General features: G+C 38.5%; 1 protein-coding gene across 2 annotated transcripts; it reads right to left on the bottom strand.

Annotated features, from left to right (window-relative positions):
• Positions 1–1,104: 1,104 nt before the first annotated feature.
• LOC142104324 (uncharacterized) lies at positions 1,105–23,001 on the bottom strand. 2 transcript variants are annotated; one of them, XM_075188925.1, is made up of 11 exons: positions 22,857–23,001; positions 17,844–17,904; positions 16,474–16,575; positions 14,923–14,994; positions 13,305–13,331; positions 12,453–12,545; positions 8,430–8,522; positions 8,274–8,300; positions 6,827–6,853; positions 3,829–4,104; positions 1,105–2,410 (listed from the first exon to the last, which is right to left on the bottom strand). In XM_075188925.1, exons 2-11 carry the CDS (start codon positions 17,881–17,883, stop codon positions 2,394–2,396), a joined length of 774 nt encoding a protein of 257 aa, XP_075045026.1. In that variant the 5' UTR covers positions 17,884–17,904; positions 22,857–23,001; the 3' UTR covers positions 1,105–2,393. The 2 variants fall into 2 exon arrangements, with proteins under 2 accessions (XP_075045026.1, XP_075045034.1); XM_075188933.1 differs by lacking the exon at positions 16,474–16,575.
• Positions 23,002–27,999: the final 4,998 nt, after the last annotated feature.

Below are 27,999 nucleotides of genomic sequence, written 5' to 3'. Positions count from 1 at the left end.
TCACAATTTGGCCAACTTGTTAAAATCGCTCAGATCCTTACGCTTGCCAATTTTTCCTGCTTCCAACACATCAACTTCAAGAACTGACAGTTGACTTACTTCCTAATATTTCCCACCCCTTGACAGGTGCCATTGTAATGCGGTAAACAATGTTATTCACTTCACTACACAAAATGGGCACTGTGTGTGTGTATATATGTGTTAAGAAATACATTTTGGAACACAGCAATCTCTTTATACTCTCAAGATCAACTTTTCAGTTATCTTTTTCTTTGTGCCTAATAAACAGTTTATATCTACATATGTGAACAATTTTATTTGCCTGCATAGTTAAAGTAAAAGACCTAATGAGTGTATATTTCAAAGTAAATTCTGTACTTATCCATAGTCATACGCATGGGAGCACGTTGGTTTTTTTAAAGTACTCATCACTTTCTAACAGAACCAATATTGATCAGAATACAGTCTATCAATAACCTAAATATTAGTTCATTAAATGGCTCCCTCTACTTTGTAAAGGCGAAAGAAAGATGTGTGTATATATATATATATATATATATATATATATATATATAATATAAATGTCTAGTGGCATGTGTTAGTCTGTCTGTGTGTGGAAAAAATAAAACCAAGCTGCAGCGCCACCTGCTAGGCGGAGTTATACACTGATCTACTAAATTCTTAGTGTGTGTGGGAAAAAAAATTCAGAAAGGGCTGAAATTTGGTATACTACGATGTTTTTAATTTGTTAATTTGATTTGTTAATTGTTAAAAGTGTTTATAAAGATTTAAAAATATATATATATATTTCTTGAAGGAGAAGTGACAGTTGGGAGTGGTGGGTGGTTGCCGGGGGTGACAGTGGGGAGTGGTTGGTGGTTGAGGCCTGGGCTATGGCCCAAATGCATGACAGGAACCTTTTTAACACCTTAAGTAGCTTGATTTGACTAGAATGCATGAGTATCATGCACGGGTTAACTTGTATATATATATATATATATATATATATATATATATATATATATATTTCATTTATGTCAATTACCTCCTGATAGTGCCTATAATATTTTATTTCATGTAAAAAGTTATAACAGTATTTGGAAGTCTGTGTTGAAAGAAAACATTTTATTGACAGGTAAGAAACATAATCAAACAAAAGTAAGAAAAGTGAAAAGTTCTTTATTAGTTTACTGTCTTATTTCCAATCAATAAGAAAAATAGATGATCCTTGTTTCTATGGTGATGCATCTTATTTTTCCAGGAATAACCACTTTAACTTTAAGAATGTTAGTTAATAAACTTATAATTAAGATCCACATATACTACACAACAAAATAAGAAAGACAACAGATACATTCAGAGGGACATGGAGTTGGGCACTTATTAACAATATCAACTAATTCACTTTTTCTTGTTGTTTAGAAATGAAAGCAAAGGTGTAACAGGTTGATTTCACAATTTTTTTAATAAAAAATATATTAATATAAAGATACAGCTCTCTTTTAGATATTGAGTTGTAAAATTTCTGAGAATAGTGAATATTTATTGCATACATTGGGAAACTGCATAAGCATACTTCCCTACTCTTCCGGAATGTCCGAGAGACTCCCGAATTTCGGGCAGTCCTCAGGGAGTTCCAGTGGAGCGGGCAGCCTCTCAGATCTTGGGTGGAGGTGGGGCTTACTAATGCAATACACGTCATCGTGCCCGCTCCCCTTTGTGCAGTGCCACGATTACAAGGCAGGGGGCGGGGCCACAGGGATTTGATCACGGAGTGGAGTAAAGAAAAGTTGGCAAGTAAGTGGATTTCTAACTTTAATTATATTACAAACTGAATCAGATTTATACATTTCATACCTTACTAAATAAGATTACAAACACAAATTTGTTAAACTAGTCTAAATGTAGAATGTCAGACTGAGTTATTGTGGACCCAACAGGAAATCTAGTTATATCTGCAGCAGGGTGGAAATAATATATTTACATAAAATACACATCTTTAGACACTAAATACATAATTACATACAACAAATAGTTAGCTGGTTAATAATTTTCACATAATGTCCCAACTGGGAATGCCTCTTATGTATCAAGAAGAAACCCAACTCTGGCCTTCACACACTCCAAATCACTAGGCCAAACGACCTTCAGCAATATGAGCAAACAGGAATTGTCTCTTGAAAATTGTTGTAGATATGTTTCTTTCACTACAAGGAAACAGTTCATTTTGCCAAAGGTGACGTGGGCCAGTCGAAGCTTGTTTATATCCATACTAATTCATTAAAAGTGCATATTGTATGTAGATACTACATATAGAAGATGGATATTTGAAGTTTGCAGTAATGCATTAGTGATCCTTTTATCCCGTTATGTTGGTTGGATTGCATCCTCTTCTATCTTAATTGAGGAGCTGGAGATGAAGCAAAATAAAACATATAATAAGTATATATAACACAAACGTAAAATGTGCATAAACATACATTATATTAAATAATACCAAGGCCTGTTCAAAATGAGGGACTTTTGTGGTAGCAACAATCGGAATTGGATGTCACGTTCTACTGGCAAGCATAGTACAACCGAATTCTAGAAAGCTTTCCATTGATAAGTTACAATAAATAACACTTTGAACAGACAATCACACTGGGGAAGGGGGGGGGGCAGAGGGGCATCTGCCCTCCAGGCTAGTCCCATACTGAGCTACCTTGGGCTGAGTCACTGGGCCACCTGTATTTTTTTTACCTTTAAAATTTGCCAGCCCTCCCCTGATCCTAAAGCAAGATGGGCCAGAAAATATTTTGTTACCGATATTTTTTTCCTTTCATTTGTTTGATACTGCAGAGAAAGTTGCTTAAATGTGGGACCCCAGGGCCCTATGCAGGCTCTAAGCTGATCCCTTTTTATCCCCTATCCCCCACTCTTCTCTTTTCCTCTCTTCTCACCTTGTATCTAGTTGCAAGGCCAGTTATGTACATAGGGAGGTTTCAAAATTATATCAGAGCAGAGCGGAATTCTGATGACATTTGTAATTTGAAATCTTTGGAACAAGAATACTTCCTTGTACATGCAGAGGTACTTAGTGATGGCAGTGTGCACATTGTGTCTGTCCACAATCTACATATTTACAGTAGCAATGGTCAAGGAGTTACAAAGGATTCCTGTAGACACATATTACCACACAAGTTAACCCGTGCATGATACTCATGCATTCTAGTCAAATCAAGCTACTTAAGGTGTTAAAAAGGTTCTTGTCATGCATTTGGGGCTAGGTCAGGCCTCCTCAGGGAAAGAGCGTTACTTCCCGACGTAAGCGCCCTTTTTTAACGTGGTCCGCATGTCACCACCTCATCATTTTTCTCCATCACCTCATCCTTCATCTTTATCGCCACATCTATCCAGATGTCTATCCAGACACAGGGATCTCTCTCAGTGGTCCTGAGTATCACACTCCTCTCGCTCTGTCACCCCCCCAAAAAACCACCAACCACTCCCCACTGTCACCCCCGGCAACCACCAACCACTCCCAACTGTCACTTCTCCTTCAAGAAATATATATATATTTTTTAAAATCTTTATAAACACTTTTAAAAATTAACAAATTAAATTAACAAATTAAAAACATCTTAGTATACCAAATTTCAGCCCTTTCTGAGTTTTTTTTCCACACACACTAAGAATTTAGTAGCTCAGTGTATAACTTCGCCCAGCCTGTGGCGCTGCAGCTTGTTTTTTTTTTTTCACACACACAGACACACGCCACTAGGCTTTTATATAGTAGATACACATCTTAGCACAAGAGAGTAAAACAATCTAGTAGGTTTTTCTTACCTGATCTAGTACATCCCTGTCTAAAAAAGTCAGCGAGATATCTGTAGTCAATGACCTCTAAAGCAAATATGAGCTCATTTTTACAGTTTCTGATTCCATCCTGGGCTTTACTCAACCAGAATAGGAGCATCTGGTACTTCTGTTCTCTTACATCTGATGACATATTTCTGCATGTCTCCATCTCTTTGTTGTTCATATTAAGGACCCTCATTAGGTGGATCCAATTATCATTTTCAACATGTTGTATTAAATAGTAGAGCTCGACAGGGCGAAAAGCTAGAGACAGAAAGAGACAGGTTGTTATTGTAATTCTATAACCTTATGCTTTACAAGGTATATACATTAAAAACAACATGAATCGTGTGGCCTTTTTTAGTGTATCATGCAATGTCTTCACATTTAAACCACTTGTGCGTTAGTGAGTTTCAAGTTAATGAGTTTAGTTAACCCTTTAATGATTGGGGGTACTTTGTAACATTGTGACCAAACACATTTTTCCTATGTACCCCTGAAACGCCAATAACTTTTTCTATTTGTTAGGGTATCCAAGTGAATTCTATATGTTCTCCTGTGGGAGAAAATCCTGTTGGTTGCATTTTAAAATAATTAAATTAGTATTTTATTTCTTCTTTTTTATATTCAAAATATATCAAGAGGGATTGGGAAGTTCCCACTCCTAGATACATTTTTTTTTCTATTGAAAGCCCGAGTTTGGTGCTTTTATACCCCAAGGGCAAAGAGAGCTGCAAAAGCCAGAAAGTGCAAAAGGGTGCAGCAACTTCAGGCCCTCCTCAGAAGGTTCTAAGGGTCTTCAGACCCCATGTCGCCACAGGGACTGGGGAGTCCTGTTACCCTGGGATTCCCAAAACCTTTACAATGAGTCTGGAACTTGCACACCCCTAGAAGGGAGGGTATAGAAGGTGTCAGGGTAGTGGGAACCTCGGGCCACCTTCAATTCGCTATTCGCTCCTCAACCCACCACCACTGTCGACTTCATCTTTTCTTCAAATACAAAAATTACATTATCCATTTAGAAATCTCTCGCCAGATCCATTCACTCTCAGTTCTTTCTCCACCATTACTAAGGACGAGCCTACACACTCCTCTTTTAATTTCCCCACTCAACCTGTCCCTTTGACTCTGTTTACTACCAACTCCTATGTTCCCCCTCTCCAAATGTTTGCTAACATCTAGCCTCTTTAACCTGTGCCTCTTCACTGGCACTTACTTTCTCTTTCATCTTCAAACTTGCTAATCTCTCCTATCCTCAAGAACCAGACCACTTATTAATATAACACCAACTGCCTTCTGCACGTCTGTTGCAATAGGAGTTCTTGGTCAAACATATCCCTGGAAAGTCTCTGGAGCCCTGGCACACTTGACTGCAATTCACTTCTGGGGAAACAAAATTTCCCAGCAACCCCAGCCACTAGGATTGATATGAGAGACACAGATATATGAATTAATTAATTAATTAATTAATTAATTAATTTAAGCTATAAATAAAGCTAAGCCAGAAAGTATTTTAAGAGAGAAACTGAATTTAATAAACGGTCTAAAGTGGTAGTAGGTTGGACTTTTGGGGGGAGATTTAATTAGCTGTGTGTTGGGGTGCATATCGAATGTGCTTCATAAATTTTGATGAAAAAAAATATTTTTATAAGCTGTTAGTTGGGAGATGGTTGATACTACAGTCATTACACAAATACAATTTTTCACAAAGTCTGCTGCCTCAGTTTTTATGATGGCAATTTGCATATACTCCAGAATGTCATGAAAAGTGATCAGATGAATGGCAATTAATTTCAAAGTCCCTCTTTGCCATGACAATGAACTTTATCCCCAAAACAACATCTCCACTGCATTTCAGCCCTGACACAAAAGGACTAGCTGACATCAGGCCAGTGATTCTCTCCTTAACACAGGTGAGAGTGTTGACGAGGACAAGGCTGGAGATCACTTTGTCATGCTAAATGAGTTAGAATAACAGACTGGAAGCTTGAAAAGGAGGGTAGTGCTTGAAATCATTGTTTTTCCTCTGTTAACCATGGTTATCTGCAAGGAAACACGTGCAGTCATCATTGCTTTGCACAAAAAGGGCTTCACAGGCAAGGATATTGCTGGTAGTAAGATTGCACCTAAATCAACCATTTATCAGATCATCAAGAACTTCAAGGAGAGAGGTTCAATAGTTGTGAAGAAGGTTTCAGGGCACACAGGAATGTCCAGCATGCACGAGGACCATCTCCTAAAGTCAGCTGCGGGATCGGGGCACCACCAGTGCAGAGAATGCTCAGAAATGGTAGCAGGCAGGTGTGAGTGCATCTGCACACACAGCGAGGTGAAGACTTTTGGAGGATGGCCTGGTGTGAAGAAGGCCAACAAAGAAACCACTTCTCTCCAGGAAAAACATTATGGACAGACTAATATCCTGCAAACGGTACAGGGATTGGACTGCTGAGGACTGGGTTAAAGTAATTTTCTCTGATGAATTCCCTTTCAGATTGTTCTCTGGAAAAACGCTTTTCCAGGGAAGGAAAGGTGAGCGCTACCATTAGTCCTATGTCATGCCAACAGCAAACACCCACAAATTCTGACAAGCTCCAAGCATTGATTAGGCAAGAATGAGCTGCCATCAGTCAGTATGTGGCCCAGAAGTTGATTGACAGCATACCAGGGCGATTTGCAGAGGTCTTCAAAAAGCAGGGTCAACACTGCAAATATTAACTCTTTGGATAAACTTAATGTAATTGTCAATAAAAGCCTTTGACACTTATACAATGCTTGTAATATTACTTCATAGCAACATCTGACAAAAAGGTCTAAAAACAGTGAGGCAGCAAACTTTGTGAAAACCAATACTTGTGTTATTCTCAAAACTTTTGGCCATGACTGTACATTTTTAACTAATTTGATATCTTAATTATTAGAGTGTTCAAAAAGATAATTTTTTGTACTGTAATTTTAAGGAAAGGAAAGAAAAGTAATTATTACTTACGGTCTGGGGGCTCATCGATGAGTTGTGCTAAAATGGATGAAAAAAAGTTAATTGGTATAAATATATTCACCTTTACTTTAATAAAATATAAACTAGAAAAATAGAATTAATAAAATAACATGAAGCCTGATTCTACCTATGTAAAGTTGAAAGCTGGGGAAGAGGGCAGTATAAAGATATTCATTATACTATACTACATTTTATTTTTAACCCCTGTGGGGCTTCACCAAAATGGCGCCACTGATCAGCTTCACCAAGATGGCACTGCTGGGCATGTATCCCTGCCTACATTTCCCAGCAGCCTAGGATGTTGGGAGGAGACCTTATGTTTACTTTTGTGAATGTGGAGGTTTATATGCCAGCATTAAGTGACTGAGAGTTGATGGACACTCAGCACCTTGGGTTGTTTAGTGGGCCATTATATTCTTCTTTATGGAATTTGTGTTTCTATTGATCCACTGTTCTTTTGCCTACCAAAAATTGAATTGGTGAATTCTAAAGGCAACCAGGGTGTGATATATTAACTGTCAGAGTGGTAGGAATATATATAATATATAATCTGCATAGAGAGACGTGTTTCATGTAGTGAGGTGAATAACAAGTTGTATTACATCTGTGATTGAGAGTTGTATCCGAGATTAAACTGTATATTGCATTTTACAACTTCTGTGCCACCTGTTAAACTCAAATCCATTTTCCAATCACCCCTTCCCTTTAATATACCAAAGGTGATTTTTATTTATATGCTGTCTTAGATGATTCCTCAGAGATCTGTGTGGATTCAAGGGGGCCTCCCAAGTCGTCACCTGGTAAGACAAGCTACGCATATCTCAACAGCGTGCAGCACAGGTGACGGGTATAGGCACTGCACCAACAAGACTGGAAGTGAGTAGCTTGAGCCATTAAGGAGAGCAAACCAAGTTGCATTGGAGGGGGAGGTAAATTTAAAATGTGGGGACAGATTTATAGTTGGGATAGGACATGTCCTAGTGCAACTTTAAATTTCAGTGTAAAAATAAAGCTATCAAGTATTTGAGTGCTAGATGAAAAACCAGCCAGTATTTAACTGGCAAAATAATAAACTAGTTTGCACCCCTTGCATTGTAAAATGGTTTGTCCCAGAGAAAACTTTTTTTGCTTTACTTTCCTTAATACCCAGTATATCTGCAACACCCTACTCAGGAGTGGAGCGAGGGGCTGTTACATATTACTCTTTTCAGTTCTTCCATTTTTTTATGAAAATCTTTTACAAAATCACTCAAAGGTACATAATCTTTTTGCACTGTAATATTTCTATTGAGACACATTGAAGAACACTTTGAAGGTTTAAACAATCATGATCTTTAACAAATTTATGTCTTAATGATTAGAGTTTCCGGTAACATAACATTTTGCTCTGTAATCTTTATATAGTGCAAGAAAAGAAAGAGGAGTAACTATTACTTACTTGTTGTGGGCTCATCGATGAAATTAGCTAAAATAGATGAAAAATCTGAAATTAGTAATATAACATGGAGGCGGTTTGTACATTAGAAAGATGGTAGGCGGGGAAGCGAGAGGAGGAGTAGGGAGCATGAGGTATATAATACTATAGATAATGTACCTTTTACTGCTGTTTCCAGTTCTTCCATTTTGCTCTGAAATTCTTCTAAAAGTTGACTCAAACCTCTTCCCGTCATCGCTGTAGGTGCTTGTGCTGAAACAAACAAAAAAAAATAAAAATAAGCAAAAATATATATATGTATATACATGTGTTAATAGGGCTTATGGGAGAGTGACTAATTTCAGTTGGATTCTGAAGGATATAGGTAGCCAGTTTAGGAATATATATATATATATATATATATATAAATATATATATATATAGATATGTGTATATATATGACACTCATCATGTGTCTAATGCCTCGTCTGGGAATACTCTTCCTCACACACTCTTAGACCTGCTTCTGACCTGTGTGTCTCCTCCTCTCTGATTATCACCTCTCACCCCCATCTACAAGAGTTCTCCCATGCCGCTAGCCACCTACGTAATTCCTTCCCCTGCCTGATCAGACTTATAACCAACCTTCAAGACTTAAAATATTATCTGATAACCTATTTGTTTACTAGATCTTACGCTAATCCCACTAACCTACTCACACTGGTATACCCTTGTTACTGTCCCAATCCACACTAAGAGGTATATTTATGAAGCTGTGGGTGTGAAATGTGGAAATGTTGCCTATAGCAACCAATCAAATTCTAGTTGTCATTTCGTAGCATGTACTACATTAATGATAACTAGAATCTGATTGGTTGCTATAGGCAACATCTCCACTTTTTCAAACCTGCAGCTTAATAAATTAACCTCTAAGTGCTTTTCCCACTAGATTGTAAGATCTCAAGCAGGCTCTTCCTGCACTATCGCATCTTATTTTGTCTACCTTGTATGACTCTGTATCACTGTCCTGTTTCATTGGACTGTAATACAGAGTGTTTCATCCCAGTCTAGCTCTGCAGAGCATTGCGGCACCTTACAAATCAAGAGTTATTAAAGTATAAATATATCCAGATCGTTAATATGAAGTGGTACAAGGCAGCAGGCGCGGGCTGGCAATTTCAGCCCGGGGGGGCGCACAGGCGGCCGCATCTCGTGACACGGGATGCGGCCGCGTCATTGATGACTCTGGGGGCAGCCGGCCTGCCTTCTGGCCGGCCCTAACATTGGTGATTCTATGCCCTCCTGCCCAGCCCGCGGGAAGATACCATTTAGACATATAATAGCACATTTTCAATATAAATGTTACATTAAGATCAACCAATAAAAATGTTACTAATATTCTAATGTTATAAGGTGTTATGCTATAGAGCAATTGTCGGTCCTTTGTAATGTGTTAAACTGAAACAAAAAGAACGCTGTCCTGCTAGAATTATATTCCTTAACTTTATGTTTTAAAGACACATGATGTGCATCCTTAATGGTTGAATCATTTCTCAATCTTGATGAAGTGGTTTTCTCACAGCAACTTTTTTTTGTACAGATTTCATATTACCTTCACCTTAGAATGGATTCAGAATTTTTACAGTGGAAATTTGTTCAGACTCACTTGAGTGTCCGGTAAGCTCCACAAATATATTTGGAATAATGTTAGCCCTGTGTCAGCCCTGATTGGCCAGTGCCAGTATTTAAGGCAAGGAGGGCTTAGCCGCCCTGCTGGTTATGGCGTCCAGTCTTTACTGTTGCTGACCTGCTCTGGATTCCTGTATTGCTGATTTACTGTTGTGACCCTCTTCCTGTACCTTGGACCTTGCCTTCTTGCCTGTGACCCTGACCCTTGGCTTGTTCTCTGACCACTCTACCTTGCTTGTGACCCTTGACCTCGGCTAACGTCTGACAATCCGCTACCATCTACTCAGCCTCCTCTGGCCTGCCACTGTGGTGTTGTATAACGAACTTTCACTACACTAAGAGTTAAGTCCTGGGGGCATCCAAGTACCTGTGAGCACATAGAGCTTTACGGGAAAGGTGGCTGCTAAAGGTAAAGACCTCTGTCATCTGTTCTGCAAGTTAGTTATCAAACCGGCAGCCTAACACCCTGCTGACCATTGTTTATCTAAATAAAACAATACCTTACTTTGCATCTTCCTACTTTTTAGTACAAAACCATTGGGGAGAATGGGCAATATTATTGACTTTCTGAGTGTAAACACAAAAATGGCTTTGTACACTAATGCTAATGAATACAAATATGTAGAGAAGTTGGTGCTTCTGTGTAGAATGAACTATGTACTTAGTTTTAGTGAATATTTATAGTACAATAAATAGATAAGAAACCCTTTTAATTTATAGGGTATATCTTCCCTTATAGGATATATGCATACTGGGTAATATAGCAGCATTTTACCTTTTGTACAGTATGTTGGACAATGGTAGAACAACACTTATTATAAAAATGATTGATCTCTACAGTAAACATCTTCTTTTGTTTTCATGCAGAGGGAAAAACCTGTAATGCAGCATCTTCCGTGAACATGTTTACAATAGAGATCAGTGATCTGTTTCATGACAGGAATTCTAGAAGTTTCCGGCATGCAGTGGATACAGCTAACCGCATCTGAGGTAAAAGGTAATAGTGGATAAGGCCAAATACATATGAAGGGGTCAACTATAGGTAACCACTAGAAACAAAAGAAAAAAAATAGCGCCAATGTATAAAAACTGCTAAATAAATGATCTGGACAGAGGTTAAGCTGCTGCAAATACACAGGTGGCTGCAACCACCCGAAAACACAGAAATGTAGAAAAAAAAAAAGATACAGCGCTATAAACCTATCTGACACAATGGAAAAATGTGGTCTGGGTCACGAATAATCTGACAATATATTTATTCATTCAATAAAACATATAAAAACCTCTATTAATACATGGCATAGAATATAAATGAAACTACCCCACAAAGGATAAATCACAGTGCACTGTGATATATAAAAATATATATAGAGCTCATATAATAAGATGGTAGCGCTACTATATCACCAAATATATACGACAGCTGTCTCCAATGTAGCTAAATATATCAAAATGAGCATCTGGAGTAGTTCCGTAAGACCGTGATTACGCCGGCTCCACGATTCCTAAACTTCGCCTTCATACAGATAAGTCTGTTTTTTAATATGGGATAATACGGATATACGGATATCCCATTAGTCATATTAAGTAACATCGAGGTTCCATATTGTCCATCATTGACCTAACGGCAGGTGAAGGATTATAGCCGTGGGGAATGGTTCCGGTTATCCCTCTACCATACAATTAACAACAGCGAATATATGTTATATTGATGCCTACGTGGGAGCTGCATAATATAAGAGTCTTAGAGCGTATAGATGCAAATTTATATGATACTTGCTCTTGCACATTGATAAACAAGTCTGAATGTTTATTCACATCATCTATCTGTGAACCACAGAATTGTAATACTTTTATCCGGATATTTGGATACCATTGACTATCTTTAGTGTGGCTCTATATCCACCACGGATACTTGTGGCATTGGATTAATTCAACATTACGAAACTACTCCAGATGCTCATTTTGATATATTTAGCTACATTGGAGACAGCTGTCGTATATATTTGGTGATATAGTAGCGCTACCATCTTATTATATGAGCTCTATATATATTTTTATATATCACAGTGCACTGTGATTTATCCTTTGTGGGGTAGTTTCATTTATATTCTATGCCGTGTATTAATAGAGGTTTTTATATGTTTTATTGAATGAATAAATATATTGTCAGATTATTCGTGACCCAGACCACATTTTTCCATTGTGTCAGATAGGTTTATAGCGCTGCATCTTTTTGTTGTCAACTATAGGTAACTTGTCAGTACTGCAGGGTTGTAAATACAGAACACCTTTTTCAGACAATTACAAGTATCAATTATTTTTTTCACACTTTGTCTAGGCGTCTTCATTGTCTGTGATGATTTGCCATCTTTAAGATGCACATAAATAGGTTAATATTGTCACTGCATCGATGATTACAACCTCTGGAAATAAAAAGACCGCACACCTTTCACATATGTACTTGCAAAGACAGTCATTTATGAATACAGCAAAATGCATTTGATTTATTACCTTGTACAGGTCTTTTCGAATATTTATACACTTGGGCGACAAGGAGATCCAGTGACGTGATGCTTGCCTCCATAGTACGCTTTAATAGAGCTACTGTTTGAAAAAAAAATAAAAAATACTATAACTAACACAAGAGCAGCCAGGTATAAAATCAGGCTTTTATTGTCAACAAGTTTACCCAACTAAAATACATGTACAATAGCCTTCTATCATTACTTATCTATAGTTCATGAATGTAATGCAATAACCATTCATTTTGGCCCAGATGTATTTCAAAGAGAGAAGGATTCAATCCCGTGGAGTGTAGAAGTCGTGTAGCTTTTGTCATTTGCTACGTTGACTTTTGTCATCTTGTGAAATTGGATTGGAGCTAAAGCTAGAGTATGACCAATCCTTTCCACATATCGCACAATGGAACACCTCCCTCTTTGAGATCCCCCCGTAAAGAACAAGTTAAAATAACACTGTTCTGTTGTGACCCATATCTGACTGGAATATGAGGTATGGTGGGGAACTACGTAGGGTTAGGGATCCTCTGAAGTTGGCCATACTCTAGAGAACAAGTATAAATATTTTATACTGGATCTGGACTGGATCTAGGTTCAATCCATCAGTTTCATGTGTTTTCCACAACGCATATTCTTTTTACTCTTAAAGAAGACATGTAGAGAAGGAGGAGAATGCAGCTATCCAAATTAGGACCAGGCTGATCATGGAGTGGTCTACAGGGATTGGAGGTGTGGCTTAATTTTTACTTATTTTTCCTATTGAAACTTTGAGAGTTCTGGCTGGGAGGCTATCCTTTATATATAATATTGTCAGTGTATTATTACAAAAGACAACTATACTCACATTCTTTCTCCACATCCCTCAGGGTACCTGAAATAAAGTAGACATTTTTTCTTGTAATGGTTAAAACAGCTTGACAATATTGCAAGAAGTGAAATGTGTTTTTTTATGGCATCAATCTTATTTTAATCCACTGTGTCAAATCATTTCAATCAGGTTCGAACTACTCATTAAAGGTTTTATTGGGAACTTACTAGCTACATAATGGACCATGCATTGTAAAATAATAAATCATTTACTTACCTGCAATTATATGTTAGTTATAGGTGCATATCCATTACTATGAATGGCTGCATTCTCTTTCATGTTCCTCTTATTACTATCTATGGTTACCAGAAGTAACCATAGATTGTAATAAAGCCAGTTACATTGTGTCTGTCCATTCTCATGCAGCGTGATTGACTGGGATTGAGAGCTAGGATGGAATGTCCATCAACTAATCAAGCTGCAGAGAGGAACTGAACAAAATTCAAAGGTCCTGTGATTTCCAAATTAAACATTTAAATTTAAAACATAAAAGTAACCTGACATACTGCAGTTCTATAAAAAAGTGGCGTAGTGGTTAGCACATCTGCCTTACAGCACTGGGGTCATGAGTTCAATTCCTGACCATGGCCTTATCTGTGAGGAGTTTGTATGTTCTCCCCGTGTTTGCGTGGGTTTCCTCCGGGTGCTCCGGTTTCCTCCCACACTCCAAAAACATACTGGTAGGTTAATTGGCTGCTAACAAATTGACCCTAGTCTGTGTGTCTGTCTATGTCTATCTGTCTCTGTCTCTGTCTGTGTGTGTGTGTGTGTGTGTGTGTGTTAGGGAATTTAGACTGTAAGCCCCAATTGGGCAGGGACTGATGTGGGTGAGTTCTCTGTACAGCGCTGCGGAATTAGTTGCGCTATATAAATAAATGATGATGATGATGATGATGATGATTATCTCCTCACTACACTACAGACAGCTACACATTCCTCTAAGTCTATAGCACAGTGTCCTAAAAGGATCTGATACAGGTCAAACAGCTGAGAATACTGTCATTTGAGCTACTGTGACAACACTGGCCCTGCCCATGTTTTTAAATCCTCCAATCCACACAGTGCATTTTCGCAAAGCAAGTCTGTTAAGATTTTAGTTAGTGTATTTACTGTCCTGATCCAGGTCTGCAAATATAAAAGAATGCCAAAGTTGATCTCCTGTATTTGCCTAGCAACTCTAAGGGCTAGATTTACTAAGCTGCGGGTTTGAAAAAGTGGGGATGTTGCCTATAGCAACCAATCAGATTCTAGCTGTCATTTTGTAGAAGGTATTAAATAAATGAAAGCTAAAATCTGATTGGTTGCTATAGGCAACATCCCCACTTTTTCAAACCCGCAGCTTAGTAAATCTAGCCCTAAGTGTTTTCCATGGCAGAGATTAAAATAAGATTCCATGGAGTGTCTCTATGGAGGAATTTAAAGTTTCAGCAGCTGAAGCCCTCCATATTTTTTGATATGTAGGGACACGTTGGCTGCATCATATAAGACTATGATCGTCGATTGTCGAAATTGACCTTCTAATTTGTTCCCCTGTTAAGGCTCCTAAATACTGAGTGGATCCTGGCAATGGCTGGCATCTCCTAACTCCCCTTACCATTTGTATTATTGTTTCTTTGTCCTCTGTCTATCATTCGTGTCTCGTTGCTTCCTCCGACATCAGTATAAACTGTAAAATTAGAAAAAAAGAGGAATAATATAGTCTTATGTAAATAAATACATGTTTTTAAAATTGTATCGATTGCCTATAATTTATAGTAAAATTAATAGATATTGTTCATTGTAGATTTCCCTCCTTCTGACAAGTAGGACCTAGCCAAGGCTTCTTTGACATGGTCCTAATTGGTATCTTCTTCTGGTAGTTTGTATTCACAATCCTCAAGGATGTCGTGCTGGGAGAATTATCTTGTGTGTATATTCTGATATGCATATTGTTGTTCTTATGAGTCACAAAGCCGTAAATTCCAATGTTATGATTTATAGCCTAAACACGGTCATCTGGGCGTATGTCAATATATCACTTAATTGAATTACAAAGATACAGTACCAAAGAACCTAACTTGTTTCCAACACAAAATTACCCCAATGTATAAAACACACATTTATGAAATTGACAAAGGAAATGACTGTGAAGGAGGGAGTAATTTGCAACCAGAATCCATAACCATGCAATGTAAGAAAAAAACAGAAATTTTAAGTCTAAGATTTATATTTTACTCCCCATAAAAATGACATAAAAAGTAACAATGTATAACAACCAAGTACAAATAAAAGAAAACCAAGTTATATATAAGAACCATGCCATTCCAGCATCCTGGGCCACTCTTCCGCTCTCAGAGGAGAATAATTGGGGCCTCTTGTGAGCAAATACAGGTCTGTTGTATGTCCAGTGAAGACTAGTGCATGCTGTGAAGTGGCCCCAGCTCTGCTCTACTGAGTGACACATGCACAGTGAAGCCCAAGTTGAACTTGCCAATCTGGCACATGCTCAGAAGAGGCCCCACTCTGCTTCCAGACGGGAGGGTAAGCTGACTTCAGTATGCCACCATTCCCACTGTACCCCTTCATAGCCACACACCCTGAAGTTGCAGAATTTCTCCCACTCTGTAGAGGTGAGTTTGACAACCAATTTGATAGGAGCCTCACATCAACTCTCTGTACTGTTAAGCACCCTGCTCCACCCTTTATATGTCTTTCAGTATGTGCATTCCTGCTTGCCTTCATTCCCCTTACTACATCATGACATTGCCTTATCACATGAAGTCCTGTCCGCAGTTATTTAATCATATGAGTGGGCACACAAGATCGGTACACTCATCTCCTGAACTATGTGCAGCTGTGGACATTAAAATGATTTCATTGTCTAATAAACCTGGGACATACTTGAAGAACAGGAGATGGACACTGAATACAGTAAGGTGGTCTGACCTTGTTCAAATACTTCTTAAAAACACAATACGGACACAACTATTCTTATACAACCAAAACGGCAATGTCACCTGTTGTGCCAATATATTTTCAATCATCTTGATAAAAATGTACACCAAACTGTTGTCAGCACATTATTGCACCAAATCTGAATGTAACATACTGATACACTTTGCGTGAGTGTGATATATCTCTGTTATCTCAGGACTCAGTCACATACCTGACAGACTCGGTGATTCACTGTCTCCATCTATCTCCACCTGATTTTCCACCACTGAGGGCATTATGATTGACATTAGTGTATGTGGTGGAGTGACGGAGCCTATGGATGACATTATTATTAGGGTGTAACTATAACTATAGCAAGCCATGTAACTACCATGGGGCCTGGATACACAAGAACTTTATCCAGAGTAGAAAATGTCCTTTAAGAGCCCCTCAATATGTCTGCAAACAAATTTGTTCAAGAAATAATAAATGTAAAAAAAAAGATCTTACGCTGGTGTACAATGCATATGAATGCTGCAATGTAAAGCTTTGTTTTGTTTGACTTTAATATGAAGCTTGGAGTGACAAGGAACCCCATCACAATTTTGCTACTGAGGCATGGGGAAGCTATCGTCAGCCATTGATATACAGGACGAAGCGAGGAATGGCCTTGTCGCCGGCAAAAACACCATCTGTCACAAGCAATAGGTCTTTTCGCTCTTTTGTACACTAGCCCCTAAATCTTCTTTCTATTCATGTTATCAGATCCCACATCCCAGCTACTAGGTATAGGGCTGGTGTGTCTTGTCTACAACAAAAATACTGAACAGGTAATTTAGGTGTACCCATCACTTACACACAGCTACACATTAATCAGAGATATTTGTGCAAGCAGTACACAACTAAACATATGTCTACATTTATTGTGTGTTACAGCTGTATAGTTCTGTCTATATTCACCTTTTTACTTAAGAGTTATACATTTTCCAGTTCCACTCACCATCAACCCTCATCATTCACCACAATCTGATTTACAATGCACCCTGTCACAATAAGCCATCCAAACAGAGGCCGATCCTGCAAGTGCACTGGGGTGGGCAAAGGGAAACAGATCTAGCTTTTAGGCCAAGTGGCTGGGTCGCTTCTGACATCATTGGGGTATATTAACATAGTCATCTTCCCACTATATTCGTGAGCATGGCCAATAATCAACTTATCAATTTTTATAAAATCATTATCGGGCACTGTTTTCATTTTCAGGACATACTTCCAATTGCAATTGGCACGACTCCCCCTATGTTGAATGCGCAGCCGTGGCAAAAGCCAGTGCTACGACTTCATTTTAGGAGTGGTGTGACCACTTGCAGCAATAGGATGCTCGTGGTCTGTGCAATAACCTTCCCCACACCTGCAATCATGGGGCCCATTACAGACGGATGGGGTTTCAGCATTATTCCCCCCCCCCAATGTAATCTCCACCACCAGGCTCCCAAGGGGGGCCCAGTCCCACGATAACGGTTACTTTGTAATCGCCATCTCCCTAGGTTGGTTAATTTATTATTCATTTGACTTTTTTAACTGTTGTAAACCATTTACACTTACGTTCTGTATTTCCATTCCAGGTAACATTATAAGACGTCATTGTTCTCACGTGTGTATTTATCTGAGGAACAAAACAAGACATATTTGATTATATTGTGCCTATGTGTTGTCATTAAATATGTATTGAAAGTTTCTTGACAATGGTGAGGAAAGGGGTGATTTTCAGGGGACTATACAAGATTGAAAAGAAGATACTAGTTTGAAAATATGCTTAAAAGACATACGTTTTTAAAGGAAAGTTTTGTAGGTAATTAAGTGATTTGCAGCATTTAATATAATAATATAATATGAGTTAGGATAGAGAAATTGAACACTGGAATGAACATTGTAGCTCAAATTATAATATCATAAAATCCCATAAGAAATACAGTGAAAAGAATGCCCTTGAAAGACTAAGTAGACACAGACTTCTGAAAGCATTGTAACATCGAAGGAGCTTACCGCCTTCAGGTAACTTTAGCTTATTGGCAGGTATTTTCCTCCAGTTTCCAAATCATTTTATTATCAGAGCAGCACACGACAATGGAATTCAACCAATGTCATAATACATATGGGATGTAGTCAAAATGTCGGCAGTTCAAATGTTGACAGTCAAAATGGCCATAATGTTGACAGTCATAATGTCAACACAGTTAAAATGACGACATGTAAGCCATGGGGCTGGGACACCATCAGTAGTGGAGATTACAATGGAGGGAATAAGTTTAAAGCTCCATCTGTCTAAAATTGTCCCCATAATTGCAGGTGGGGGGAAGGTTACTGCACAGACCAATAGCATCCTACTGCTCCAAGTGGTCATTTTACATGTCAACCTTTTAACAGTGTAGACATTACTACTATCAACATTATGGTGTCAACATTTTGACTGTTGACTTTTCATATCCAACCCATACATACATAACTCAACATTTCATAGCAGCCATATGTTGGCTTTGACCCTTTTTTCCATAAATGTACCCCTCTCCCACCAAAACAGGTTTACATTTTTACAAACAGGTTTATTACTTGTTGTATGTCATCCATGTTTTGTTTTTGGGAATCTTTTGTGTACATCTATGTGCTTTACCCCCCCCCCCTCCCCCCACCACACATTTGAAATGGCTTCTGTTTTTTTAAATATGTTCCTAGGATGTGCTTACATCTCTTATATAAATATAAGGATGGTGGCTTAATGGCTAGCACTTCTGCCTCACAGCACTGGGGTCATGAGTTCGATTCCCGACCATGGCCTTATCTGTGTGGAGTTTGTATGTTCTCCCTGTGTTTGCGTGGGTTTCCTCCGGGTGCTCAGGTTTCCTTCCACACTCCAAAAACATACTGATATTGTAATTGGATGCTATTAAAAAATTGCCCTTAGTCTCTCTGGGCCTGTGTGTCTGTGTATGTGAGGGGATATAGATTGTAAGCTCCAATGGGGCAGGGACTGATGTGAATGAGTTCTTTGTACAGCACTGCGGGATTAGTGGCGCTATTTAAATATTTAGATGATGATGATGATAAGGAGGCATAGCATCCTTTTTTTTTTAAAATGTCTGCTCCCAGTATGTGTCATTGACTATGCTTCAGTGTACAAAAATGAAATTGCTAGCAAGCATTTTAAAAGATAGAGAAAAAAAACAAGGCCATGTGGATGTGGCCATATCTGCAAAGCATATAGTGTGGCTTTAATGACAGAACATTAGTCTAAGTGAAGTGTGGCTGTATGGTATTGTATTGCCAGACTGGAAATGCTGCATTCCAACATGTTATTTCCAGTTATTGTAGTCACCGAATGAGGAAGTAATACCTGTGCTCAAATATTTACCGATATGTATTGTAAAATATAATTAAAAATAATAGATATTATACTGTAAAATAAATAGGGTCTGCGTAGACATATTACTGCTTATGGCAGTAGCCCCATCAAGTTATCCTGAAGGTGCTGGAGAAGAATATATTTTGCTATTGTGTTCTTAATGTGTTCTTTGAGGCTCATTAATGAAGGAAAGTGGCATCTTCGGACCTGTCACAAGCGCAAACTGAATGATCCCAGGGGTAGTTGCTTCCAATGGCTTAATACCCTTAAGTATTGCTCTTGATGCTGTTTCCCATGAGAAAATGTTCTCTAAGAATGTTTTGACTAACCGGTTATTGAGAGTCCAATTTATTCCTATGGTCTATTGGTGGTGGAGGAAATGAAATCTTTGCTTTATGCCCAGAAGTTACCCACTTAGAAAACACGTCCCCACTACCAGTTCATGCCAAAGTGGTCCTATGAAGTCCATCTATTGGCTGGCCCAGGGGCCTCAGTCAGTGGCACATGCAGTAAAACAGACTTTAGAGCTGGTTCAATTGGGCACACACAAGCCATTGTTAGATAACAGTTTCTACAGTTTTGGACATCCCCTTGCACTTTATAAAATACAGAAGTTTATCTTGGCCAGTTTGTCCCATAAGCTGGTGGTTAGGTCTTGTCAGCTCTGTTTGAACATGTAAAGGAAATATGTTTATGAAAATACTTCATTTCAATGGCACAGTATACATTGCTTAATTGATACTGTGGTATTGTGAGGAGGAAATCTTTGGGTTGCTCCTCTTCAATTGACATAGATACTTAGGAATGGAAATGTGCAGAGTGTGAGTGAAAGAGCCCACAAGTGCTGAGTAAGCACTATCTAAGGTTTGAGATGCTGACAGTACTGTGAATATTTATCTAAGACTGTTTATATTACCTGTGCAAATTGCTTATTGATTGCATTAATTCATGTCATACTGGGCCTGATTCATTAAGGAAAGTTAAGCAAAAAAGTTTTCTTACTCAAGTTTTCTGGACAAAACCATGTTACAATTCAAGGGGTGCAAATGAGTTTATTATTTTGCACATAAGGAAAATACTGTCTGTTTTTTCATGTAGCACACACATACTTGATAGCTGAAATTGAAATTTAAAGTTAAAGATCTAGGACATGCCCTACCCCAAATATAAATCTGCCATCATATTTTAAATTTACCTCACCCTCCAATGCAACACGGTTTTGCCTTACTTACTTTTTTTTAATGAATCAGGCCCACTGGGTTTAAGATATTAATGTACTGATACCTAGAAAGTTATTTATCTATTTGCATACCTGCCATAGAAATATAGGGTGGTAGTAGAGTATTCTATTACTACCCATTATCTGCTGCTTTAGTCCACCAGCATTATCCTATTCTGATGTATGCTAATAAATGTGTCAGGTAGCCTTTACCCCAATCTTGTGTGTATCTTCCTTACCAGGGCCTGGCTGACCTGAGGGGCATGGGGGCATCTAAACCCAGGCCGTTCCCATAGTAGGCTGTAGGCTTCCTTGGGCTGGCGTCACTGGGCCACCTGCATTCTTTTTCTTTATACTGTTCCTAAAAGGCTGCTGAGCCGACTCTCAACCCTCCGGGCTAAAATTTGCCTGCCAGCCCTTACTAAGTAAATTCTGTCCATGAGTCGTGTGGGTGGTTTCCCGAGTCAACCCTAGGTATTAATCTGACAATACTACTGACACGAAGACCATGATCAATATTCAGGTGGAAGGACGGCACTAGAGACCAAGGTGAGAACTTAACTATAACACACAGTCATAGTAGGTTCAGAACATGTAGGTTCCAAGGGTTACACGTGTTTAATACTCTTGTCTCAGCGGGCATTGCATATTATTATCCATATTATTTTACATCATTATCTTCAGTAAATATACATATACAGCCCAGAGAATATGAATAAATAATGAGAATGGCTTACAAAATAAAAGGACTTGTACTATGTAGTTGATCAGTACAACAAAGCAGGAAAAAATATTCAAAACCAGGGACTGTCCCTGGATATTAGGAACTATTGGCAACTATGTAACCTAGGCAGCGCTCCAACCTGTGCACTCAGTACCGTGCAGTACCAAGCACTGTTCCAGGCTCCACTTTTGCTTATTAATACAAATACTTTAAAATAGAATGTCATATTTTAGTGAACATCAAGCCGCTTACTGCCTCCTTCCCATGAAAGTACCTCCCCCTTCCTCTGTCACTAATTTTAATCAATAAATAAAATAATCTGTTAGCAATAACATAATGTGCAGCACATTTTACATTAAAAACAAAAAACAAAAAACAAACAAACAATAGAAGAACATTAGCATCATTGTATAGTAAATTTGCTCACAATGTATACAATGCAGGGCAACTATAGGGACAAATGACCCTCGTCTGCAGGGACAGTCCTTGGTTTTAAAAATATGTCCCTATTTTTCAATATTGACAATAAAGTCCCTATGTGTCTGCATATTGTAGGCATGTCTAACCATTTCTTATTCTCTGGGAAATTAATATTTGCTGAAATTCAGAAAACATGACATGCCAGGGTACTGACATGTGCTTAGTAGTGCTCAGCAGGAAAGTCTCCCTGGGAATTATTTTAAAATGTAGTAAACAATGAGTACAACCAGGGGCAAATTGTAAACATAAATTGGCCAAGGGAATTTTGCCAGTTCTGTGAGAGCAGCTTATGGGAGAATGATACACGAGAAAAATAGGGAGTACATCCCATATACAGAGACATACAGAGCCATAAAGGCTCCCAGCCTGCAAATGCTGTGATTGTAAAATGCATCATTTAATTGAGTCTATGATTTTCACATGTGTGAATATTTAGATGCCTTTTGTGTGGAGTTTTCAAGCAATACAATAATAGCACTTAAATAATATTAATTGATAAGATTTAACAAATGTGCACCTTGTCCTTGACCTAAAACTTTCAATATAATCATCAACATATTAAACCTATATAATATATTGTGTAAAAGAAAAAAGAATAAAAATAGTAGTTTACTAATATATAATGCAATATATATATAAATAGAGAGCAAGGTGGAAAGTATAAGACAATATAGTTCCCATTTTTGAATGGAAAAATGACATTGCTCAGTTATATTTCATTTTACAAACGATATGATTCTTAACTTGTATTTTTATAAGGTTTTAAGGATGTGACTTGAAAGCAAATGGACTTACTCAATGTTCAGGGACGATAATTCCAGTGCTTTATTCCTCTGAGGATTAGTGAGTCGTTGCTGAACAAGAAGTATCTTTTCCGTACACTGTCAAATAGATGAGTGTGCCTTGATGTTTGCCAACAGAACGACAATAACAAAAACAATCCAGATTTCAGTGCACTAAAGAATTTCCTGTACTTGCCTGTATTTATAGCATAGCTGATTTGCATACTGCACAGGTATTCCCCAAAGTCACGTGACACAAAGGACATTCGACCTACCCTGGAGGTTATTCTGTAGAGGTGCAGTATGTAATGTTGTTAAATGATCTTTGTATTTTATAAGAGCATGGGCAGGCAAGTGATTTCAGAGCATGTTTTCTTGTGTTTTATTTGGAATGAGAACGGTAAAACTGCTACAGTTCTATATAGAATAAGAGGAATTGTACTGTTCTTCAGTATGAAAAAAAAACCAACAATCATCCCAGAGTGAAAAAAATTAATAATGAGAAATTGGGGATAGTTGGCAGTTATGTTATTTGGGGATTTTTCCCCAAGCCAACCACTTACGTAGACGTCAGAAATAGTGGCCTGACTTGGATAATATACTCCATTGAGTAGGGAATCAACTTAGGGATACTTCCAGAGGAACAAGGACGAATCAAGTGCAATTAATCTGTGGAACTGCAAGGAAGAGTTACTCATTTTAACTAGGTATTTTGAAGGCACTTCCGAATTTGAAACAAAATTTAGCATCTAGAGCCTTGATAGTTGAGAACCCTTAAAAAAGACACTTGACTCACAAGCAATATCAAGAAAGGTTTTTTCACCCATGCACAAAATGTGTAGGATGGTAAACCACAAAAACTACCAGCACAAAACCACATTTAGGGTTTCACTCCACACATACTAATGCACAGCATACTATGGAAGAACGCATTACATGCGACACAAGAAACGTCATTTACCCGATTACCTGCCCATGTGACCTACAATATCTAGGCAGAACAGGCAGAAAATTGAAAACCTGTGTAGCTAAACACACCAGAAATATAAAAATAGGCAAAGAGATCCATAGCCTATCCAACCATTATAGGACACACCATATTTGTGACCCCACATCCCTTAAATTTCAGCGAATACAACACATTAAACCCCACTGGAGAGGGGGAGATTTAGGGAAGAGACTAAATCAACTGTAAACGAAATTAATATATGACTTGGAGACTCTCACTCCAAAGGCCTGACCATAGATATAGAACTGGCCTCTTTCCCTTAACACCATGGGCCTGATTCATTAAGGATCTTAACTTGAGAAACTTCTTATTTCAATCTTCTGGACAAAACCATGTTACAATGCAAGGGGTGCAAATTAGTACTCTGTTTTGCACATAAGTTAAATACTGACTGTTTCTTCATGTAGCACACAAATACTTGTTAGCTTATTTGTACACTGACATTTAAAGTTGATATTTGTGTGCTACATGAAAAACAGTCAGTATTTAACTTATGTGCAAAACAGAATACTAATTTGCACCCCTTGCATTGTAACATGGTTTTGTTCCGGAGACTGAAATAAGAAGTTTCTCAAGTTAAGATCCTTACTGAATCAGGTCCCATGTCGGGAAAATGAGAAAACAAGACCGATAGCTATTACACTCTCCATTGGGGCAAAAGTATACAGACAGATAGTTACAATATGTATAGGAAGGCCCTGTAGGTCACATAACTTGTACACTTTGCCCATAATTCAGTGGATATATATAAAATGACAGACTTCCTAATAAGGGCAAGGGAATGAGAAGCAGTGAGGAAAATATGTATGGATAGGCCCTTCAGGAAGATACAATATTTTTTATACACACACTAATGTATTTGATTTTATTCTATTCTATTTTATTATTTATTTAATTTTGATCTCAGCCACATATTGTCTTCACAAACAGCACATCAAACTTATTGACATGTAAAGGAGCCGGAAGACTTTAGACAATATAACCAGACTAGTGTGCAAATATGCTAATGAGCAGATGATCCAGTGAAATACACCACACCGTATAGTGTATAATGGAAATTACTCTTCATTATATTTATCATCATGGTAAGCGTAATCTAGAATTGAAACTGCACTTAAGCATTTTAAAAACCACACCCGCAGGGGGTATTTAAGACACAAGATTGCAGTAGTGGACATTCCCTGATGAAGTTGGGACACCGGCGAAACGCGTTTGAAATACCATTTGACAGTAAACTGACCCCTACCAGGGGCAAACACATGATTTGTAGAGGGGGGTTTGCACACCATGCCGCAAGTGGGCGTGACCAGCTTGCATGGGGGCATAGCTATATTAGACAGTGCTTGGCTGCTCTCCAACTCTTCCTATCCCTATAATATACATGGGCAATGCTGTGAAGCGGGGGCAGAGTCCAGCCACCTCAATTATACAGTGCTCCAGGCTTGGAGGGGAGTTTCCAGGCACTAGGTAACTGCCCCTCAGTTTGCATATGCCTACAGGCTCCCATCAATCAGTGCCCTGCAACCCGGAAGCCAGACACACGTGGCTGCCGGCTTCCAAAAGAACACAACGATGCGGCACTAGAGTAGTGTGGATTCGGCCAATCTGGGGGAGGACACTAAATTCCCGAAGTAACCCTGTCACTAACAGGCTTTAACTTAAAAGTAAGTGCTTATGTGGCAAAATAAAGTGTTAGTATATATTTACCACATGAGATTTCTCTGCCTTATTGCCATACCACCTCTGCAACATAACTACAACCAAGCTGGCAGCCACTAAATGACACAGGATGAGGACCAAAACTATTGAGAATCTACATGTTCGTACACCACAGATCTATGTAAGTGCATTAAGTTATTCTGAGAATTAACAAAAGTGGAACGAACTTCACCATAGACCTGTATATTTCCTTTATTGCTTGTAAACTATTGGACTGTGGAAATTTGACAAGTAAAGATCAACAGAAGACTCAACAAGAGATCAAGCTCAAGAAAGAGAACACTAAGGACATTGAAAACCCACTGAACTGTAAGAGGCCCTTTCTACCTGAATGTACACTCCACAGTGCATCTCATTTTGTACAGAACACTCCTTATATTGTACTTTGTAGAGTTGAACCACATCTTCATTACCAAATAACAACACTACATGAAAGATTAATAACTTTTAGCAGCGCCAAAACCCTGCTATATCTTTGTGCATTCTGTTTCAACAGGGAGGACAACCCTTGTATTTTGGGTTTAAGACAGCAGCTAACTTAGATTGTAAACTCCAGACTGCCCCTCTTTTATCTATAGCAATCAATCTGAAGGCACTTAGCCCCTCCCATTTAACATTTTCATCAATAAAATTATTTAAAAGGACACTCTCATCAGCATTGTATAGTCTAAATTCATGTTAAAACATTGCACAACAGAGAATGCCCCTGAAAACGGGCCAATTTCATCATCACCATTTATTTACATAGCGCCACTAATTCCGCAGCACTGTACAGAGAACTCACTCACATCAGTCCCTGCCCCATTGGAGCTTACAGTCTAAATTTCCTAACATGCACACACACAAACTAGGGACAATTTGTTAGCAGCCAATTAACCTACCAGTATGTTTTGTGGAGTGTGGGAGAAAACCGGTGCACTCGGAGGAAACCCACGCAAACACGGGAAAAACATACAAACTCCTTACAGATAAGGCCATGGTTGGGAATTGAACTCATGACCCCAGTGCTGTAAGGTAGAAATGTTAACCATTAAGCCACCATATTTTATCTCATTTCAATAATCTTGCTTGTAAAGCGGAATCTCATTTCTGCACTGTTCTGCAAAACCAGGCCCACCTACTCCTTATTTTGCTGTGAAGTCTTTCGCTCTTCCAGTGCAAAGTGCTGCTCCTCCACAAATGTGTCCATATTTGTCTTAAAATCTATGCACAACAGGTTAGGTGCGCATGCGTAAATTGAAGTGTAGGATTTTGCTCTTTACGAGTTACCTTCATTGTGTTTATTCTGGTGTTCAAGTGTTCTCTATGAGAGAGCCAAGCAGAATAAGCTCTTTTTAAAGACTCATCTACAAAAAAAAAAAAATTGTCTCCAAATTATCACATTTTTCCAGTTGTATGGAAAATGTTTATGCACAAAATTAAATGCAAAATCTAAATTTTGAGAGACAATTAAACAGTGGTCACATACACAAAACAAGAAAATTCATTTAAAAAAAACAAGCTTAGCTTTTGGACATTACTGCGATGTCCGGCTACACTCATTATTAGGTACCCAACAATCACAAATTTTCATGTGCACCTCTATATGGTCCAAGGAAAAATCCACAATGTTGCATCTCTGTGTAGTTCCTTTGTGACTGTTCCAAAGGTACTACGTAGCACATACCTGTAAATTGAATTTCTCCCTTAATATCCTGTACACCAAAGCCTTTTTTTCATCCCTATTTGGTGTACACAAATCCATGAGTTAGGGTCACCCCTTGCTGACCCCTTGCTTAATTTGTGAGCCCCCTGCACCCAAGCACACAGTCTGGCTGTCAAAGGAGTTCCAAAATCACATCAGCCTCGCTAGCACTGATTTGATGTCCCGACCTCCACAAATAGAATAGAATAGGTCTTGAGAATTGTGTCTGAAATATGGAATTTCAACATTATCCTGCTATCGTCATCAAGATGATCAGTCACTAAAGAAGCACTAGGGTAGAGGCAGGGGTAAAGTATCTCCCAAATGACATTGGTGAATTGAGATTATTTTTTTCTGGAGTTGAGGGGGTCAATGATTACTGTTGCACACAAGCACACTGCATTCATAAATGGTACCCAGTATTGTAAGACTTAAAAATACACTACCAACAATTTATTTTTACCTATACTTGCCCACTCTCTGGGAATGTCCAGGAGACTTCCAAATTTCGGATAGGTCTTCCAGACTCCCAGGTGAGCAGAACATTTTCCTGTTCATCTGGAACATTATCTGCATCCTTCCCATTCTCCTAATGAAGTGGGCGCGATGGGGACCTCTAGGATGCGGTATTCCGCAAAATGCGTAATTTAGACTCACGATTCCCTGTGCCATACCTCACTCCGCACTTACCATATCCCTCCCCCTTGGGAATCTCCTGGAGGGAAGAGAAAAAAGGAATGTTTT

This window comes from Mixophyes fleayi, chromosome 1 (assembly GCF_038048845.1).
Source record: "Mixophyes fleayi isolate aMixFle1 chromosome 1, aMixFle1.hap1, whole genome shotgun sequence".
NCBI classification, from domain to species: Eukaryota; Metazoa; Chordata; class Amphibia; order Anura; family Limnodynastidae; genus Mixophyes; species Mixophyes fleayi.
The sequence above is the reverse complement of the archived record's forward strand: the minus strand, read 5'-3'. Positions and strand labels throughout refer to the sequence as shown.